Source organism: Cetorhinus maximus, chromosome 5 (genome assembly GCF_964194155.1).
Source record: "Cetorhinus maximus chromosome 5, sCetMax3.hap1.1, whole genome shotgun sequence".
NCBI lineage: Eukaryota > Metazoa > Chordata > Chondrichthyes > Lamniformes > Cetorhinidae > Cetorhinus > Cetorhinus maximus.
In genome coordinates, this window is record NC_135883.1 from 69,792,594 (window position 1) to 69,814,931 (window position 22,338).

At 43.1% G+C, this 22,338-nt stretch overlaps 1 protein-coding gene across 12 annotated transcripts in view; it reads left to right on the top strand.

Annotated features, from left to right (window-relative positions):
* egln1a (egl-9 family hypoxia-inducible factor 1a) overlaps positions 1–22,338 on the top strand; it is a 138,029-nt gene that overhangs the window by 30,515 nt on the left and 85,176 nt on the right. For 11 of the 12 annotated variants that reach the window (XR_013576611.1, XR_013576612.1, XR_013576610.1 and 8 more), the window contains exon 2: positions 4,369–5,504. Coding sequence is in view for 9 of the 12 variants with exons in the window: in XM_078541969.1 (XP_078398095.1) it covers positions 4,770–5,504 (735 nt within the window). In the remaining 3 variants the exon portion in view is untranslated. Of the gene's footprint in view, positions 1–4,368; positions 5,505–22,338 lie in introns of those variants that run through there. The other variant, XM_078541975.1, reaches the window with a different exon arrangement.

A 22,338-nucleotide genomic window follows, 5' to 3' on the forward strand; every position in this document is an offset into this window, starting at 1 on the left:
CATCCCAAAGACTGGCGGATTGTATCAAACAGCATGTCCCAGCCACTGTTTGCAACAAGTAATATACAAACCAAACCTGACCAGCCCATGCTTGCAAAACTCAAAACACAGTGTCCAACATTAGATGTGATTCCGTGATTGACAACATTGGCTAAATAATCCTCAGTGTGCTAAAAATTACGCTGACAACCAATTTAAGATTGTCAGTCAGGCTCACAGTGGGGCGCATTTGCGTGTACTGGAAGCTACATATATTAATACACAGGGCACTGTTCTTTGCAGACAGAAAGAACACATACACACGTTGCGCCTGTTTCAGATAAACAAAATAAGTGACAGCCATTTGCTGACTCATTCATCAGGGCAATGCCTTGGCCAGTCAGGATCAAACCACCTGGTTTAAATTTCAAACAACGTTTGGCAGTTAACTGTAAGTAACCATCAATTGGTGCATTCTTCATGGCAATGCCTCTACTAATCAGCACTCTCTTCTCATACAGTATAAATTTTTGTTTTCCCCTTGTATTGGCATTCTTGCAAAGTGTCCTAATGAGTGCAAGCTGAAAAGCTTTGACATGTTTATTTTTTCAGCAAAACTCAAGTTCTGTACTACCAAACAACTACTTATTTTAACTCTAGATTGCTCTTTGTCCTTCTCAATAGCAAACTTAAACCAAATGATACTATGATCATGCTTCCCTAAATGTTCCCCAGCTAATGCTTGATCCAGTTGACCCACAACCAACCACAGAACCTGACCCGGCCACTCCTCCTTCCTCACAGGGCTGGAAACATACTAATCAACAAAATTCCCTTCAAAATAGTTCAGAATCTCTTCCCCCTTCCTTCCTTTTACAATATTCCTATCCCATTTTATATCAGGATAATTGAAGTTCCCAATTATCACGACTCTATAATTTTTGCACCTCTCTGTATTTTACCTGCAAATACGCTCCTCTATATCTTTCAAATTAGTTGTCATTGTAAGAGGAGTGGGGCTGATAAGGGACAAGAAAGGAGATCTACCCATGGAGATAGAGGGCATGGCTGAAATATTAAATTAGTACTTTGCAAGGAAGAAGATGCTGCCAAAATCATAGTGAAAGAAGAAATAGATAGTTGAGACACTGGATGGAAATTGATAAAGAGTAGGCATTAGAAAGGCTAGCTGTACTAAAATTGATAAGTCACCAAGACGGGATCAGATGCATCCAAGAATGCTGAGGGAAGTAAGATTGTAAACTGCAGTTGTACTGTGGCCATAATTTTCCAATCCTCCTTAGATACTTGGGTGGTGCCAGAGGACTGGAGAACTGCAAATGCTAACTCTTGTTCAAAAAAAGGTGGAAGGTAAACCCAGCAACTATTGGCTAATCGATTTAATGTTGGTGATGGGAAAGCTTTTAGAAACAATAACTCAAGACAAAATTAACAGTCACTTGGAAAGTAAAGTGGTTGATGTGGTATTCAATGACTTCCAAAAGACTTTGATAAAGAGTGATATAATAGACTTGCCATCAAAGTTGAAGCCCATGGTATAAAAGGGATAGTGGCAGCATGAATAAGAAATTGGTTGAGTGACAAGAAGCAGACTAGTGGTGAACAGTTGTTTTTCAGACTGGAGGAAAGTACTAGGACCACAGCTTTTCTACATATAGATTAATGATCTGGACTTGGGTTTGCAGAGCACAATTTCAAAATTTGCCTATGGCACAACATTTGGAATAATTCAAGAGGACATAGGACAGGGTGGTGCAATGGGTGGACATGTGCAGATGAAATTTAATGCAAGGAAGTATGAAAAGATCTATTTTGGTAGGAAGAATGAAGACAGACAATATAAAATAAAGGGTACAATTCTAAACTGGTTGCAGGGACAGCAAAACTTGGGGGTAATTGTGCAAATCATTGAAGGTGGCAGGGCAGATTAAGAAATTTGTTAAAAAGGCCAATGCGATCCTGGGCTTCATAAATAGAGCCATAGAGGACAAAAGCACAGAATAATAAAATGATTCTGTGCAGTGTAACATTCAAAGTATCTTTGCTTGTACTCAGTACTGTCCTTTATGCACTGAATCTGTGTGTACCATTTGTTCCAAATGCTGCTGTAGATTTTTCTCATTCCTGTTGCTTTAGATTGCACCTTTAAACTCTACTGTAAGTAGTACTTGTGAATACAAGCTTTTGTACCTGCAATTTATTTGCATTTTACTGTATTAATACACCAATACATTTAACAAATACCCTTTTACACTAATATATGCCATAAAAGAAATACATTATCTAAGCGACTTGTTTTGAAAAGGTATCAATCACTGTTCTGATACAAAAGCAAAATACTGTGAGTGCTGGAAATCTGAAATAAAAACAGCAAAATGTGGAAATACTCATAAGGTTTGGCAACATCACTGGAGGGAGAAACAGACTTAGCTGTTCTATTCTGATGAAACATTCCTTCACTGTCACTGTACCAAAATCTGCAAATTCGCTCCCTAACAGCACTGTATGGACACCATATGGACAGCAGCAGTTCAAGAAGGTGGCTCACTACTACCTTCTCAAGGGTAATTAGTGATGTGCAATAAATACTGGTCATGTCAGCAATGCCCACATCCCAAGAATGAGTAAAGAAACCTGAAACATTAACTCTATTTATTGCTCCACAGATGCTGTCACATCTGCTGAGCAATTCCAGGATTTTCTGTTCTTATTATTATTTTGATGCCATGGTCTAAACAGTTATTTATTTTTCTGCCTGTTTTTGTGCCAAAGTGTGCAGGATATCGTACTATACCAACAAAAGCTTGCATTTATAGAGCACTTTTAAGATAGAAAAGAATAGAAGAATTTCCCAAACTGTTTCATGGATACAAATGAAAAGTAAAGGATGCTGAACCAAAGAAGATATAAGGAGGGGTGATCAGATGCTTGGTTAGAGAAATTGATTTCAAAGGTGGTCTTAAAGGTGGAGAATTATATGCATTTTTTCCAAATGCCGCCTGCCTATCCTACACTTTGAAATTTTAATTTCTATCTCAAAATCATGCTTTCTAGTTAAGATGAGTTGGTACTTTTTCCTAAAGGTGACCTTATCTTGTAACATTAAGTTAGTCATCTATGCACTTAGTCATCTACACACACAGTACCTTTAGAGTCCCGAGACAATTTTTAATATAGAATAAAGAAAAAAACTCCTGTATTTATAATAGTGCCTTTCATGACATCCTAAAATCAACTTGGCAGCCAATGAAGTACTTTTGAAATTGAGTCACTGTTATAATGTGCAATTTGCACACAGCAAGGTCCTGCATACAGCAATGAGATAACAGCCAGATAATTTATGTGCTTTTCAATAACCGTTGGTTGGGATAAATATTAACTAGGATCTCTTTTTAAAATGGTGCCATGGGATCTTGTATGTCCTCCTGATCGGGCCTTAGTTTAATCCCTCATGCAAAATACAGGTCTGCTCATAAGGCAGCACTCCCACAGTACTGCACTGCATTTTCAACCTAGATTGTACTCTAGTCTCTGGTGTGGCACGTAAACCTATATACAACCTTTGGATCAAGCGGGAAAATACCACTGAGCCAAGGCTGAGTTTACACTCCTCATTACTCCCATGCGATTCTTAATATTCTATTGCTCGCATTCGCCAATTTCCATGCTATTTCAAACTTATAGTAACCATTATCTTAGGTCACTATTTCAACCATACAAATGTCAGACTTGAGTTCTGATATCTGATCATGGTGCTTCTTGTTTCAGGGTCATTCTTGAATGACTGAAGACAGTTATGGATTAGCGGGTTATTTTGTGTTACTTTCTTTTTTTCCCATTTGACCTGTATTGGTCATTTGGAAATTATACACACACAATATATGAAGCGGTATGATTACTTATAGATTTTACTACAGATAGGATTTGTCAAAGGTGGCACCAGCACTACCAATAATGATTTCTGCTCGGAAAGGAGCCACCAAGAACAAAGGGAAAGAAAGCTCTGTGACAGCTTGGAGAGGGATTAAATAACAACAAAATGCTGGAAATATTCAACCAGTCAGGCAGCGTCTATGGAGAGAGAAACCTGCTCGACTTCAGGGAGTGAGGAGAATTGGCTCCGCCCGCCACATGTCTGAGGCGAATCTGAGTGAGGCACTCGAAAGGGAAGGAATACAGAGTTGAGAGACAGGGGAAGGCAGCTATAAATGTTCTCACTTCAGCCATCAGATATGGTGTGAGGTAGCCTGCACAGGGTGTCCGGCGGAAGGCCGGGTGACGGGAGCTTAACACGCTGATAACAGGGACGGGAAAGGGGAGATAAAATCGTCCACCCCTCTATGCCCCACCCCCAAAACATAAACACAGCCCACCTGCTCGAGCTCTCGCTGTCACGCTCCAAGCGCGAGACAGTCGCGGTTAGAGTTTGAATTCTACTCGCGGACAGTCAAACCGGGGAGGGGCGGCGAAGGTGAGTGGCTGGACCCACGAGCAGGGTCCAGCTAAGCAACGCGTGACTGGCAACTTGCCACCAGCTTGAGCCGGCCATCTGCGCGCAAGCGCGAGGAAAGGGGTGGGAAGCGGAGGCAAGAAAGTCGGCTTCATTCCTATCGGAGGAACAGCGGTGGAAGCTTCCTTTCCCCCCCCCCCACCCCTAACCCATCCCCTTCTCCCGATCCCCGTCTCACTCCTTTCCCCTTCCTCCCTCGATCTGTCGGTGTTTCATTTGCCTTGTTTTCCCCTTCCACGTCCCCACCTCCTCCCCGGACATGGCTAGCGAGAGCAGTCCGACGCCCGAATCTCCGCCGCTGCCGCCGACCGTTGAGCAGGACCAGAGCTGTGGCCTGTGCGGTAAAATGGAGAAGCTACTACTTTGCGGGGGTTGTAAGAGGTCGTTTTACTGCAGCAAAGAGCACCAGAAAATGGACTGGAAAAAGCACAAGCAGATCTGCAAGGAGGCGGCGAGGCGACAGGGCCGAGCAGAGGGCGAGGACACGCGGAGCGCTTCGGCCAACAGCAACCACCACCCACTGCCGCCTCCGAAGCCGCTGCCACCGGCCTCCGTCAACGGGCAGCCAGCGGAGAAGAGCGAGGAGGCGGCGACGGCGGCCAATCTCCTATCCGGAGCCGGCATCGGCAGCCGGAGTCACTGGGGGCCGCATGGACGAAGCGGCGGCAGCTCCCAGAAACTGGTGCAAGAGTACATCGTGCCGTGCATGAGCAAGCACGGCATCTGCATGGTGGACAATTTCCTGGGAGAGGAGAGGGGGGACAGTGTGTTGAGGGAGGTGAAGGAACTGCACCAGAGTGGCCGCTTCACCGACGGCCAGGTGGTTAACCAGAAAGGGGACTCGTCCAGGGACATCCGGGGTGATCAGATCACCTGGGTGGACGGGAAGGAGTCCGGCTGCACACAAATCGGGCTCTTGATGAACAGCATGGACGATCTGATCAGGCATTGCAACGGCAAACTGGGCAACTATAATATTAACGGCAGGACGAAAGTGAGTACACCGGAATCGTTCGGGTGTACGTCTTGTTTTATATATCCTTTTATACATTGAAAGTTGGAACTTATCTCTCTCGCAGAAGCGTGTCGCCGTTTCCCTATTGCTGACCTTCATTTACTTTTAATTGTTTATTAACCAATTATGTATACATTTATTTAGCATACGTGGTTACTGCGGTTTAACCAAATTGATGCTTTAGAGGAAAACGAATTTTTGTTAGAATAGATGAATAATCATGGGTGTGGGCATCGCTGGCTAGGTCAACATTTATTGCCCATCCCTAATTGCCCTTGAGGTGCTGGTGAACAATGGTCTTGAGCCTCTGCAGCCCATGTTGTGTAGACACATCTACACTGCTGTTAGGAAGGGAGTGCCAGGATTTTGACCCGGAGACAAGTGAAGGAAAGGTGATCTATTTCCAAGTCAGGATGGTCAGTGACTCGGAGGGGAGCTTCCAGACAAGGATGTTCCCATGTGTCTGCTGTCCTTGTCCTTTTTTAGATGGTAGTGGTCGTGGGTTTGGAAGGTGCTCTCTAAAGAGTCTTGGTGAATTCCTGCAGTGCATCTTGTAGATGGTACACACTGCTACTGTGTGTCGGTGATGGAGGAAGTGAATGTTTATGGACGGGGTGCTGATCAAGCAGGTTGCTTTGTCCTGGATGGTGTCAAGCTTTGAGTGTTGTTGGAGCGGCACTCATACAGGCAAGTGGAGAGTGTTCCATCACACTCCCGACTTGTGCCTTGTAGATGGTGGACAGGCTTTGGGGAGTCAGGAGGTGAGTTACTCACTGCAGGATTCTTAGCCTCTGACCTCTTGTAGCCACAGTATTTATGTGCCTAGTCCAGTTCAGTTTCCATGGTAACCCCCAGGATGATAGTTGGGAATTTAGTGATGGTAATGCCATTGAATGTCAAGGAGTGATGGTTGGATTCTCTTTTGTTGGAGATGGCCATTGCCTGGCACGAATGTTACTTGCCCTTTGTCAGCCCAAGCCTGGATATTGTCCAGGTCTTGCTGCTTCTGGACATGGACTGCTTCAGCATCTGAGTTGTCGTGAATGGTGATGATCATTATGCAATCATCAGTGAACATCCCCACTTCTGACCTTGTGATGGAAGGAAGATAATTGAAGCAGCTGAAGATGGTTGGGTATAGGTAACTACCCTGAGGAACTCCTGCAGTGATGTCTTGGAATGGAGATGATTCACCTACAACAACCACTTTCTTTTGTGCTAGATATGACCCCAACCAGTGGGGAGTTTTCCCCCTGATTCCCATTGACTCCAGTTTTGCTAGGGCTCCTTGGTGCCACACTCTGTCAAATGCTGCCTTGATGTCAAGGGCAGTCACTCTCACCTCACCTCTGGAGTCCAGCTGTTCTTTCCATGTTTGAACCAAGGCTGTGATGAGGTCAGGTGCTGAGTGGTCCTGGAGGAACCCAAACTGAGTGTCAGTGAGCAGGTTATTAAAGAACTTTAGAGCTAACTAGTCTTGATATATTCCACGCAAGGTGTGCTGACCTCCATTGATTTGCACAACTAATTCTAGTATAAAGTATATATAAATTTGGGGGTTTTTGCACAAGTACTTTAGCAACAGGTTGTACAGCGGTTCTTACCTTAATGGGTTTCTTCATTCTAATGCCTATCTTGCACAATTCAACTTGCTCATCAAAAACTAACATGGAGCACCAGTTGGGTTCAAATAGTTATTGACATGCTTTTGGTGTTACTATTTAGTTGCATATCCAGACGGCCCTGTGGTAACTGACCAAAGGGGCTTGAATATAATTATAGCAGAGGTTTGAGGAACAATTTTTATATCCAGCCTTTTAGTCTTCTGGGGATGGGTGGGGAAGAAAGTTTAAAACCTCTATGTAAGGCAAGCAAGGAGCTCCCCTGAGAAACTCCTTATTTTAATCACCAAATACACTTTGTCCCTGGCCTCCAGCTCAGTCTGGATCCATTCTGGGCATCCATACTCTCCTACGTGACCCTGAGCCAAGTTTCTGACACTATATCCTCTCTACTGCAATGACTGCTAACTGGCACCACATTAACATTGTCACTTTTTGTGCTTACCTCATCCATGTGCTGCTGAAACCCTCATCCACACCTTTGTCACCTTCAGAGTTAACTGTTTCAATGCTCTTCTGGACAGCTTCCCATTCTTCACTTCCCATAAACTTTAAATCCTCCAAAACTCTGTCCATATATAATACTGCAAAAGTTCTGTTCACCTATCATCTAAATGCCTCCATTTTACAATTCCTACCCATGTTTGCATTCCCTTGCTCCTCTGTATCTCTAACCTCCTCCACTGAACATTCCTCCCCAACTCACTCTGATCCTTAGGTAAAAGCAAAATACTGCGGATGCTGGAAATCTAGAACAAAAACAAAAATACCTGGAAAAACTCAGCAGGTCTGACAGCATCTGCGGAGAGGGATACAGTTGACATTTCGAGTCCGTATAACCCTTCATCAGAACTAAGACATATAGAAATGAGATGAAATATAAGCTGGGGGTGGGGGGGAGAGACAGGTAGAGCTCGGTAGGGGCCACCACCGTCAACACCCCTTTGTCCTTTTGCCTATGACATCTTTGATAGTCTCTTGGCCTCCACCTATCACTGGCCCCCTACTGAGCCCTACCTGTCCCTGTGTTTTTGTTCACTCTGACCCTTGCCTCATTGCTTATTTCCACCATCCCAATGCTTCTGCCTGTGGAAGGAAGAGGCCAGATGCTATTAGACAGGGAAATGAGACAAGCTGCAGGAGCCGATGCTTTGAGCCTCAATGGTTAAGTGCTATTTTTTTCCTTCTTTGAACGTGTGGGAGTTGCACAGGGATGGAACAAATAGGAGAACATGAATGCCAATTTAGTTTGAGAAACAAACCTATGGACTACATCAGAATTTTGAAGTGGAGGTATATCGTTGTGTTGTAACATGTTTGCTAATGTGCTGAGGGAAATGTACATCTGTGTTTGTATCTTTGATACAATTTGTTACCACAATTTGTTAGCCTGAGAACAAACATTTGCGCGTGGTATGGTGAGCTATGAGCAGTGTTCCTTAAGGGTTGACTGGAAAACGGCAATGTTTGTAGTGCACAACAAAGATGTGCAAAGGGATGCCCTTTCTGGCTTAAACCTATAGTTATTCTATGGAACACCTTTGTAAAAAGTGTGTATACAGTACTTTTATTTTGAAAGATAACTTGCATTTTATGTTCAATATTTAATATATTTTCAAAGAACTCCAAATTGTGACATCCTTTCAGTACAAAATGTTCTTTTGCAATATCTATAGCAGTTGATAAAACTAAATAATTCTTGAACTTGTCAGCTGGTCAGCGTGCATTGACCTGGTCATGTAGATCGTTTTGTGCGTTCCATTGAACGTAATGTCATGATAAGAATATAACATTTATATTCTTCAGTTTGGCCAGCTTGTAAACTGTTACAGATGAATAGTTGAGGTTTGCTGATGTTAACGTGCAGATTTGGAAACGCACGTTTAACTGAGGAAAGGCCCTGTAATGTTCTTCGGTTACGATCTGCTCGCTGCCAGGCAGCAGAGCAACAGTCAATAAGTCATGGATACTCCAGAATTCCCTTTACTTTGCTATTGGCAAAACTGAAACCATTTCAGTTCTTGCCAGATACTTGCATTTGAGCCTTCTATCAATCCCCTTTCCCAGCTGCTGGTTCAGGTTGAACCCAACAGTGTACAGCTTTGATGTCTTATTTGAGTCTGAGCTGAATTTCAAACCTCCTTTCTGATTCATCAGTTTTGTTGGGGGGGTAGGAGACGAGGAAAGCAGAGCAATTTATGGAAAAGATTGCTAAACTATTAAAACCAAAGACACTTAAAGAACAGAAAAAAGCCATTCAGCCCATTGTGCCTTGGCATACTCCTGGTTGTTGCAGTCCCATTATTCTAGTCCTCCCTATAGCCATGTATTTTACTCTGCCACAAATGTTCATGAACTCAACAGTTAATAGCTGACTACTGATTTTGGTCCAGAATTCTATGCTCTGATGACTCGCTAAGGACATTTCACTGAACACTCTTCCTCAGCTTTGGTGGCAAGTTTGAATTGATAACTCTCGATCACTGACTCGCCAATCAAAATAAACGGTCTTTCCTTATTCATTCTAGTATGAGAGAGCAGTAGAAATAAATGAGTGCCATACCCTGGAAGGTTGTGATTTGATGGCAGATTATGCATGGTAAATATTCCTGAAAGAACTAAGAGGGCCTTTAAATTAGAGTTCTGATGTAATGTGTTTCCATTCATCAGTTATCAATGTATTGGTTACCTGATGCAGCTCTAAGATGTCCTTGAATATTAATCCTTCTTTGATTTACTTTATACTTTACTTCAGAAACTGAACTGAACTAGCCATATAAATACTGTGGCTACAAGAGCAGGTCAGAAGCTAGGAATCGTGTGACGAGTAACTCCCCAAAGCCTGTCCACCATCTACAAGACAGAAGTCAGCACTGTGATGGAATACTCTCCACTTGCCTGGATGAGTGCAGACCCCACAACACTCAGAAGCTGGATACCATTCAGGACAAAGCAGCCCGCTTGATTGGCACCGCATCCACAAACGCTTACTCCCTCCACCAACGATGCACAATACAAGATACAGGAATTCACCAAGGCTCCTTCGACAGCACCTTCCAAACCCATGACCACTACAATCTAGAAGGACAATGGCAGCAGATAGATGGGAACACCATCACCTGGAAGTTCCCCTCCAATCATTCACCATCCTGACTTGGAAATATATTGCCATTCCTTCACTGTCGCTGGGTCAAAATCCTGGAACTTCCTCCCTAGCAGCACTGTAGGTGTGCCTACAGCACATTGACTGCAGTGGTTCAAGAAGGCAGCTCGCTGCCACCTTCTCAACAGCAATTAGGGATGGGCAATAAATGCTAGCCTAGCCAGCGAAGCCTACATCCCATGAATGAATTTTTAAAAAAATCTTGACCATCTGTGGAGATAAAAGCAGAGCTAACGTTTCAGGTCTGTTACCTTTCTTCAGAACTGGGAGAAATTACAAGTGTAGTAGTTTTGAGCACGTGAAAGTGCAGAGGGTGGGAAGAACAATTAAAGGGAAGATCTGCCATAGGATGGAGGACAGGAGAGATTAAATGACAAAAGTTTTGTATTGCAAGGCCAAAGGGATTGGTAATGGGACCCAGTAAAGAAAACAAAAATGGGTAAAGGACGTATGAATGGTAGGATCATGAACAGCTGCCATTCGAAAGCACAGGAAAGGAAGTAAAGGGAAACAAAAGGGGGAAAAACCAAACCAGCAAAGGAAAACAAAACACAAAATGGGGTCAGAGGATACAATCGACAATTGTTGACTCCAGAAGGCAATAAAGTATCGAGTCAAAGGGTGAGGTGCACTTCCTCTGCTTAAGTTGAGTTTTATTGGAACACTGCAGGAGGCCAAGGGCAGAAAGGTCAGAATGCGAGCAAAGTAGAAAATTAAAATGTGACTGGAAGCTTTTTTAAAATTCATTTGAGATGTGTGCATCACTGGCAAGGCCAGCATTTATTGCCGATCCCTAATTGTCTTTGAGAAGGTGGTGATGAGCTGCCGCCTTGAACTGATGTTGTCCATGTGGTGTAGGTATACCCACAGTGCTATTAGGAAGTTCCAAGATTTTGACCTGGTGACAGTGAAGGAATGGCGATATATTTTCAGGTCAGAGTGGCAAGTGGCTTGGAGGGGAGCTTCCAGGTGGTGGTATTCCCATGTAACTGCTGCCCTTGTCCTTCTAGGTGGTAGCAGTCGTGGATTTGGAAGTTGCTGCCTAAGGAACCCCTCGGGAGCTCGGGGCCATTTTTGTGGACTGAACAGAGGGGATCTGCACGGCTGCCATCCAGCCTGTGTTTGGCCTCCCCAAGGCAGAGGGGACCGTGCTGTTGGCAGCCAATACAGTATACCAAGTTGAAAGAAATAGAAATACATTGCAGTGTCATCTGGAAGGAATGTTTGGGGCCTTGAATGATGTAAGGTATTCCATTCCCTTCCTCCTCACAGTGATTCTTGGACCCCGGAATTGCAAGAACAAAATACATGTGAATAACAGGTTTTGGCTGAACCTTAAATTGCTTAGTTTATTAAACCAACAAAACCCCAGTACAAATCCCTTTATGAAGTAACTGAAACTCGCAATCACCCAAGCAGCTGGTCAATGCTGGTGTTGATTGTAGTTCTGGATCTGGAGATGGCCAGTCCCCAACCTCCTTCACCTGACTGCAGCATCCATGCTTCACTGTTGTCCTTTTCATACCTGGGCCTCAGGCTTAGATTCAGTAAATAGCCTGCTGGATCATCACCTGGTCTTTATCTTGGTCTTTCAATCCCCTGAGCTATGCAAAACCGCAAAGTCAAAGAAAATTCCTTATCTCCTCCTCTACTGTTTACACAACAGAAGATAAGGTGATTTCCCTCAGTGATGGGTGTTTTGCTTATAGCATTGTTCTGATAATGCTGCTTCCATTGTTGCCCGGAACTGATGGTGATTCACAATTGCAGTTGACTTGTGACGTTGTCCAGTTGTTAACGTTCTCCAAACCGATCGTGTGTCATGGTTTCAGGTAACTAATTCTTTCTGTGCATCAAGGTCATCTGTTTCATCTCCTTCAATGCTGAGAAGAAAGGAGGTAAAGGGGCAGGTGTTGCATCTCCTGTGCTTGCATGAAAGGTACTGTAGGAAAGGGTGGGATCTTGGGCATACCTGAGGAATGGACCAGGTGCCATTGAGGGAATAAGACCATAAGACATAGGAGCAGAAATTAGGCCATTCGGCCCGTTGAGTCTGCTCTGCCATTCAATCATGGCTGATAAGTTTCTCAACCCCATTCTCCCGCCTTCTCTCCGTAACCTTTGATCCCCATACCAATCAAGAACCTATCTATCTCGGTCTTAAATACACTCAATGACCTGTCCTCCACAGCCTTCTGTGGCAATGAATTCCATAGATTCACCACTCTCTGGCTAAAGAAGTTTCTCCTCATCTCTGTTCTAAAAGGTCTTCCCTTTACTCTGTGCCCTCAGGTCCTAGTCTCTCCTACTAATGGAAACATCTTCTCCATGTCCACTCTATCCAGGCCTGTCAGTATTCTGTAAGTTTCAATCAGATCCCCCCTCATCCTTCTAAACTCCATCGAGTATAGACCCAGAGTCCTCAAATGTTCCTCATATGTTAAGCCTTTCATTCCTGGGATCGTTCTCGTGAACTTCCTCTGGACCCTCTCCAGGGCCAGCACATCCTTCCTGAGATACGGGGCCCAAAATTGCTCACAATATTCTAAATGTGGTCTGACCAGAGCCTTATAAAGCCTCAGCAGCACATCCCTGCTTTTATATTCTAGTCCTCTCGAAATAAATGCCAACATTGCATTTGCCTTCCTAACTACCGACTCAACCTGCAAGTTAACCTTAAGAGAATCCTGGACTAGGACTCCCAAGTCCCTTTGCACTCCAGATTTCTGAATTCTCTCCCCATTTAGAAAATAGCCTACGCCTCTATTCTTCCTACCAAAGTGCATGACCTCACACTTCCCCACGTTATATTCCATCTGCCACTTCTTTGCCCATTCTCCTAACCTGTCCAAATCCTTCTGCAGCCTCCCCGCTTCCTCAATACTACCTGTCCCTCCACCTATCTTTGTATCATCTGCAAACTTAGCCAGGATGCACTCAGTTCCTTCATCTAGATCATGAATGTATAAAGTGAAAAGTTGTGGTCCCAACACTGACCCCTGCGAAACTCCACTAGTCACTGGCCGCCATCCTGAGAAGGACCCCCTTATCCCCACTCTCTGCCTCCTGCCAGACAGCCAATATTCTATCCATGCTAGTACCTTGCCTCTAACACCATGGGCTCTTATCTTACTGAGCAGCCTCCTGTGCGGCACCTTGTCAAAGGCTTTCTGGAAGTCCAAGTAGATAACATCCATTGGCTTTCCTTTGTCTAACCTACTTGTTACCTCCTCAAAGAATTCTAACAGATTTGTCAGGCATGACCTCCCCTTGATGAAACCATGCTGACTTTGCCCTATTTTACCATGCACTTCCAAGTATTCTGAAATCTTATCCTTAATAATGGACTCTAAAATCTTACCAACGACTGAGGTCAGGCTAATCGGCCTGTAATTTCCCGTCTTTTGCCTCACTCCCTTCTTAAACAGGGGGGTTACATTAGCGATTTTCCAGTCCTCTGGGACCCTCCCTGACTCCAGTGATTCCTGAAAGATCACCACTAACGCCTCCACTATCTCTTCAGCTATCTCCTTCAGAACTCTGGGTTGTAATCCATCTGGCCCAGGTGATTTATCCACCTTCAGACCTTTCAGTTTTCCTAGCACCTTCTCCTTGGTAATGGCCACCATACTCACCTCTGCCCCCCGACTCTCTTGAACTTTGGGGATGTTACTCGTGTCTTCCACCGTGAAGACTGACGCAAAGTACCTATTCAGTTCCTCCACCATTTCTTTGTTCCCCACTACTACTTCTCCAGCGTAATTTTCCAGCGGCCCAATGTCCACTTTTGTTTCTCTCTTACCCTTTATATATCTAAAAAAACTCTTGCAATCTTCTTTTATATTGCTGGCTAGTTTACCCTCATATTTAATCTTCTCCCTCCTTATTTCTTTTTTAGTTGTCCTCTGTTGGTTTTTGTAGGCTTTCCAATCCCCCGGTTTCCCACTGCTCTTCGCCGCATTGTATGCTTTGTCTTTAGCTTTTATGCTGTCCCTGACTTCCCTTGTCAGCCATGGTTGCCTCGTCCTCCCTTTAGTATGCTGCTTCTTCCTGGGGATGAATTTTTGTTGTGTCTCCCAAATTACTCCCAGAAACTCCTGCCATTTCTGTTCCACTGTCTTTCCTGCTAGGCTCATCTCCCAGTCAATTCTGGCCAGCTCCTCCCTCATGCCTCTGTAGTTGCCTTTATTCAACTGTAATACAGTTACATCTGATTCCAGCTTTTTCCTCTCAAATTGAAGGATAAATTCTATCATATTATGGTCACTTCCTCCTAAGGGTTCCTTCACCTTAAGCTCCCTTATCAAATCTGCCTCATTACACATCACTAAATCTAGAATTGCCTGTTCCCTAGTGGGCTCCACCACAAGCTGCTACAAAAAGCCATCTCGTAGACATTCTACAAATTCCTTTTCTTGGGATCCACTACCAACCTGATTTTCCCAGTCTACCTGCATGTTGAAATCCCCCATGATCACTGTAACCTTGCCTTTCTTGCACGCCTTTTCTATCTCCTGGTGTATCTTGTGCCCCACATCCTGACTACTGTTCGGAGGCCTGTACATAACTCCCATTATGGTTTTTTACCTTTGTGGTTCCTCAACTCTACTCACACAGATATGGTCTTTTTTGAATGCTAAAGGGGAGAAGATGTTTGGCATCATGTTGCAATTGACAGTTTGTGGTAGCTGGCAATGCCCATTTCCAGATTAATCTTTATCGGCATGCACAAAAGCGTGCAATAATTAGTCAGTAAGATAAGGTTTTGCCACTTGGAGGCTCTCTGAGAAAAACAGTGCAAATCGTGCTCTCCATTAAATTTGACAAACCCATGGTGTTTTATTGCAAATGCACAAGCCATTACAGTTGGTGAGTGCAGAAGTGGAAAACCTGACCAGGAGATTTGTGTTCTGGTCTCGGTATTAACAGGTTATTAGAGAATTTTGTGTGTAACCGTTTGAAGAAATAGAAGATAATAGTGGTGAGACTGCTTTGAAGATCCTATAGCAGTGCACATGAAGTTCCAAAATTCTAGTCAAGTCACTGCAATGTTGTAATACTAGATATTATTTTAAATTTGTATTTATTATTTAGGTGTTCCACAATATGCTGGTGGCAAAATTGCAAGTATTGAATTCTACGAACAATATAGTATTCAAAAATATTTAAAGCAGTTTGTGTCCAACGTTTTTCAAAAATATACTTTTCATAAAATTTGTAAAAGTATGTTACATAAGTTCAAATTTGAAAATTTTAACATGCAATATAGACCAGTTTTTTTCAGAACAGTAGATGAGATACCTCACTACACTTGCCATTACAGGTTATATTTACAATGGACATGAAATTTAAAAGTACAACGTTCTCTGGTTCATGCAGCCTGATAAGTTTTACAGGGTTTCCAGCACCTTGGTGGACCTTAGACAGTGGCATTTCTCTATTGAGCTTTTGTGCTAGCTACCTCGAGCTTCAGTGTGTCCTTCAGCACGTTGTCCTGAACCCTTGGGTGTGCCAGTCTGCAATACTTGGCCATGGACAGCTCCAATTTTTACTGTTTCAAGAATATAAATTTTAATGGGCTGAGCAAACTATAACTGTATGCTTCCAGTAACCGGCAGCAGGCCTCCCCATTTTTAGTGTAATCAATATGAAAGGCTAACTATTGCTTTAGAGACCCAGGACCAAATGTATTTGAGTTGTGCAAAATCAGTAATATTTTTGGAGGTTTGATTGTATTTCTTTGTCTATTTTGGGAAGAGGAAAATGTATTTAATAAAATGGGTTCTTTCACATGTGTTGATGAAATCGGTCTCCTGCCCCTGCCGCTTGCTAATGTGTCAAGTCCAATAAGATTGACTATTCTTAATCCAGTTCCCAAACAGACAGGCCGCATACGGTACCAACTGCTAAAACTTGGCACTTGTCCAGAGAAGGACAATTGATGTGTTCTAAAGAGAAAAGGAACTGTCATGCTGTGGTAGCTAGAAATACTTCTTTGTGGTTGAGGTTAATGCAACTTGTTAGGGGCAGAAAGATTTTTATTGAAAATTTCAAACATTTGACTGATGAGAGTGCTGAATACTGGCAATTAAAATAACAGAAAATTGCTTCATTCCCCAGATCTGACACAGTGCATACACCCTGGTGTGAAAACACTAGTTACATCTGTCTGTCTAGCAGGATAGATAACTTGGTATGTTGAATTTCTATTTTGTAGTCAGCACTTAGTTGAATGGGATAATATGTTTTCTGCATTCGTACTCAGTTTTCTTTATCCTTGAGCTCGTTGAAAGAAATGAGTGACCAAGTGAAAGTAATGAATTAAAGAGAAATACTTTGCAAGTCTATGTTAAGAATTTGAGAAAAGAGCTTTGGTAGTTCGGAACAACAGGAGACGAGTTTGTAACTCTAATTCCCCATTTGAAAGAAGAAAGGAACTTGCAATTAAGTAGCACCTTTGTAAACACTATCTCCTGACACCAAACTAGAACAGGAAGTTGGCACCCAGTCTGTGTGCTGACGTCATAATTGTGCGCGCTTTGAACACTTGCCACCCCACTCGCTGCCTCATACTTGCCGACCCCTTGCCACCCTGTTCCATTGCTGCTGCCTTGCCCTTGACCCCTCTTGTCCGTCTCTCTCCTATCTCATGCGCCATGAGCAAGGCAGCAAGAGGGTCAACAAGAGGGGTGGTGAGCGATATGCCAAGCAAGGCGGCAAGGGATTGGGAATGGGGTAGCGATTGAGAGGCAGCCAAGACATTGATTTCATGACAGCCTGCAAAGAACATTGATATTTGTGTCCCTGGGTACTAAATTAGCAGTCTGGAGATTGGAACAACCTGTACCTTAAATGTTACAATGATTGTACATTGGCTCCTGCCTAGTAACAATGGTGGAACCCTGAGTATTTTGATAGGTCAACAGTTCTGTTCAAGGGTCTGTGACTTCTTGAGGCAGTCAGTTTGAGGATTCAGCCTGCAAGTGTCACAGGGACAGGAACAGATCCCAGTTCAGTTTAAAAAGTTAGAGAAAGGGCTCCGGTGAGTAGAATTTAAGAGGGCCGCTGGGGCAAAGGTACCCCTTTGGAGCAGTGGTGTTCTGCTTGGCATGGCCATAGATCTGAAAGTGTGCTTGTGAGCTAGTGTTTGAGTGTACTTTGGAATTCAGGGAGAAGGAATCTCAAAGGTGGGATTGAAACCCTGTGGGGTGGGCAGTCATTAAAGTCGTCCGAATGGAGTGACTTTTGGAGAGAATCCCAAGGAGTGATCTTTGAATGTGAAGACTGGGATGACACGTGAGAGAGACAGTTTCAACGAGACTGTTTGACTTAGTATCCGCTGGCATCTGGGTGGATCCTTGAGAAATCCTTGCAGACTGTTTTGGTCGCTTCTGTCATTTACTCTGTAGTGTGGTCTGTTGGACCACATTTCGCCTGTTAATTCACACATACCTCATATTTGGCTTGAATGTTAACACATATGATACATATTGTAAATTGTTTTATGTTCCTTAACTTGTATAGTAAAGTTTGTTCTGGAATCTTGTGGCTTTATTCCAAAAACAGATGCCCTGAATCTTGGCCTTTTTAATCCTAAACAAAACATTGGTCCCTGAACCGGATCACCTCCCCCCACCAACCATGTGGCCAAGGATCGGAATCAGTCTGCTACTGCTACGTCGCTGGCACTGTTACCACAGGCACTGTGACTGCATGTGTGATGAGTGCACCCCCTGCAGTTGCAGTGCCAGCAAATGCAGCCCTTTTCATTAAGTCAAAGAATTACTTTTGAAATTAGTGATTATCAGATTATCATCTGTTTTTTGGTGACATTGGTTGAGGGATAAATGCTGGCCAGGGCAGAGGCAAACTCCCGACCTTCTTTTGTATCTACCCGTGCAGGCAGATGGGGCCTCACTTTTCTCATTCAAAGGTTGACACTCCCAAGTTAAGCAGGTTCTCCATACTGCACAGAAATGTCAATTTAGAATATTCCAAAGGCCAAAGCAGCGAAATCTGGATTTAAGTTTGTTGCATATTGGAACCCTATGGAAGTCCTAGCGCACGTACTTGTGCTGTAATTGCCCGGGAATTTTAAAATTCCAAGGGGCTGATTTGTAGTGTACCTGGACTCTATGACCCTACATGAAAGTCTCTGACACTGAGCTCAGCATTGGAAAATTGGGATAGATACAAGGGAGTTACCTGGATATTTACCCTGGAAGTTGTTTTAATCTCTGTTGTAACTCAGTGATTAGCCTGTGTAACTGAACTGAACACCCCAACCAACTCCGACCCGATCAAACCCCCACCCGACTCACCCACAGCATGTACCTCCTTTGTTCGTCATTGGCATCAAAAGGCAATAATCATGTGAGATTTTAATCTACATATAAACTGGAAAAGTCAGGCGGGCAAAGGTAGCCTAGATGAGTTCATAGAATGTTTCTTAAAACAGCATATTCTGGAGCCAACCAGAGAGCAGGCTGTACTAGACCTGGTATTGTGCAATGAGATGGGATTAGTTGATCTCATAGTGAAGGCGCCCCTAGGTAGTAGCAACCATAATATGATTGATAGAGTACGAGAGAAAGCTAGCCAGAAATATAAAAACAGATAGTAAGAGTTTCTATAAATATTTAGAAAAGAAACGAGTTAACAAAGTGAGCATTGGTCCTATGGAAAGTAAGACTGGAGAATTGATAATGGGAAGCAAGGAAATGGCAGAAGAATTCAACAGGCATTTTGCTTCAGTTTTCACTGTAGGGGATACAAGTAACATCCCAGAAGCAGCTATAAATAAGGAAATGGGAGGGAGGAACTCGGCAGGGGGATGGGAATTACAATCACCAGAGAAGTAGTACTGAGTAAATTGTTGGAGTTGTGGGCTGGCGAGTGCCTGAGTCCTGATGGACTTCACCCTAGGGTCTTAAAAGAAGTGGCTAGTAAGATAGTTGATGCATTGGTATAATTTTCCGAAACTCCTTAGATTCAGGGAAGGCCCCTTTTAGATTGGAAGATAGCAAATGTAACTCCATTATTCAAAATGGGAGGGAGACAGAAAGCGGGAAACTACAGGCCAGCTCGATTAACATCTGTCATAGGGAAAATGCTAGAAGCTATTATTAAAGAAATTATAGCAGGGCATTTGGATAAGTTTAAGGCAATCAGGCAGAGTCAACATGGTTTTGTTGAAAGGGAAATCATGTTTAACCAACTTATTGGGAGTTCTTTGAGAAAGTAACGTGCTGTGGATGAAAGGGAGCCGGTGGATGTACTGTACTTAGATTTCCAGAAGCATTTGATACAGTGTCACATCAAAGGTTATTGCGGAAAATAAAAGCTCATGGTATAGGGGGTAACATATTGGCATGGATAAATGATTGGCTGGCTAACAGGAAGCAGAGAGAAGGCATAAATGAGCCTTTTTCAGGTTGGCAAGATGTAACGAGTGGTGTGCCGCAGGGAACAATGCTGGGACTTCAGCTGTTTACAATTTATATAAATGACTTGGATGATGGGATGGTTGCCAAATTTGTTGATGACATAAAGGCAGGAAAGTAAGTTGTCAAGGCTAGAAAAGGGGGCTACACAAAGATAGAGATAGGTTAAGTGAGTGGGCAAATACCTGGCAAATGGAGTGTAATGTGGGGAAAATGTGAAATTGTCCATTTTGGCAGGAAGAATAAAAGAGAAGTATATTATCTAAACGGTGAGAGATTGCAGAGCTCTGGAATGCAGAGGGACATGGGTGTCTTAGTGCATGAATCTCAAAATGCTAGTGTGCAGGTACAGCAAGTAATTAGGAAAGCTAATGGAGTGTTATCGTTTATCGCAAGGGAAATTGAATACAAAAGCAGGGAGGTTATGCCTACTAGTGAGACCACATCTGGAGTACTGTGTACTGTCATCTTATTTAAGGAAGGAAGCAGTTCAGACAAGATTACCAGACTAATACCTGAATGGGCCTAATGAGTTAAGGTTGGACAGGCTAGGCTTGTATGAGCTGGAGTTGAGAAGAGTAAGAGGCAATTTGATTGAAACATAAGATCCTGAGGGGTCTTGACAGGGTGGATGTGGAGAGGATGTTTCCTCTTGTTGAAGAATGTAGAACTAGGCGTCACTTTTTAAAAGTAAGGAGTCGCCCATTAAAATGGAGATGAGGCAAAATTTTTTCTGAAGGTTGAGAGTCCTTGATTCTCTCTTTCTGAAAAGCTGGTGGAAGCAGAGCCTTTGAATGTTTTTAAGGCAGAGGTGGATAGATTCTTGGTAAGCAAGGGGGTGATAGGTTATTGGGATAGGCAGGATGCAGATTTGAGGTTACTATCTGATCAGCCATGATCTTATTAAATGGCAGAGCAGGCTCAAGGGGCCGAACAGCCTATTCCTTTTTCATATGTTCATACTCCACTAACAAAACCTAAAACAAAATGTCTACTGTTGGATGTGATTCTGCGATTGCGCAGCATTTGCTGAACATTCTTGGTGTGCTAATAGCTGCAATAACAAACAATTTAAGATAATCAGTTGAACTTGTAACATGGCTCATTGACATTTGTTAAAAGTGACATACATTCATACACAGGCGTCCATTCTTTGCAAACAAAAAGAATATGTTCAAGCCTTGTGCGTTTTTTGCCGGGAGCTTGGGGAGCCTCTAGTTCCCTGTTGGCTTTCTCCATGGTAATGCCTCAGCCAATCAGTAATCTTGCCAACTAATTCAAAGCCAAACCCTTTTCTCCTGTAGTATAAATTGTTATGATTTGCGTTTGTCCTGATGAGCACATTACACAAACTTCAGCAACATATGTCTCTTTTCAGCAACATTCAAGATATATAGCTTTCTGTCTCATCACCATATTTACTCACAAATTAAACGGTAAGTTGAGGCCCCAACACGGATTCTTGTGGAACATTATTAGTCACATACTGTCAATGAGAGTACTGACCCATTATCTCTACTCTGTCTCCTGTTGCTGGACCAGTTTCTTATGCATGTCACTAATTTGCCTTCAATTCCAGAAGCTTCAATTTTGGTTATGTCTTTTATTGAGGGAAGTCCACATAAATAACATTCATAGACATTTCCTGTCTACTACTTCAGTTATTTCCTCAAATAAAAATCAATAAGATTTATCAGGCCTGACCTCTACCCTTTGCAAACCTGTGCTGGTTTTCTCTGATCAGCTGAAACTTTTTAAAGTTGTTCAGTCACCTTATCCTTAATTATAGACTCTAGCGTTTTCTTGACAGCAGATGTTAGGCAAGCTGATTTAAAAAAGGGGATAAGGAAATGGAGTTCCTACAATGAATACAGGACTCCTTTCTAACCCTAGCGCAGATCTTCCACTCAGTGTTCACCACTACTGAGAACCATAATGGAATTGGAAGTTCTGGGGAGCTGACTTACACCAGAACGCTGAACTTTTGGCCCACCAAAAGTGCCCCTGTATTTATAAATGCACAGTAACTTAATAGGCTAAACACAATTTAGAGGATAAAAGAACTGTTCAGCTGTGCCGAAATGTGTACCCTGGAAGATATTCCATCTTCAATAAACCAGTCTATTTAGACAATTTGATTTTTAATCAACTCATATAGTTATGAGTTTGTAAAAGCAACTTCATGCATCTGTGTTTAATAGATATATATGCAGACCTACGAGAATAGGGTTCTCATAACATTTACATACTGAAGTCCTGATAATTTACACCAGAACCCGAACTTCCGGCTCACCAAAAATGGCTCTCTGGGAGCCCTCGCTGATTGTCCCCATGGAGCTTGTTAGTGTGTAGACTTGGGCTGGTTACCCTGTACTTACATACTTTTTTTGCACTGATTTATCACTGCTGATGAGAAGATCCAGGCCAAAAAACCCCAACAAGGGAAGATTCACTATTGGATCTAATAATGCAGAATGAATTGAGCAGATAAGAGAAGTAAAAGTAGGGACACATCTAGGCAATGGTGACCATAATAGCATATGCTTTAAGCTGATGATAGAGAAGGGCATAAGTATGACGAAACA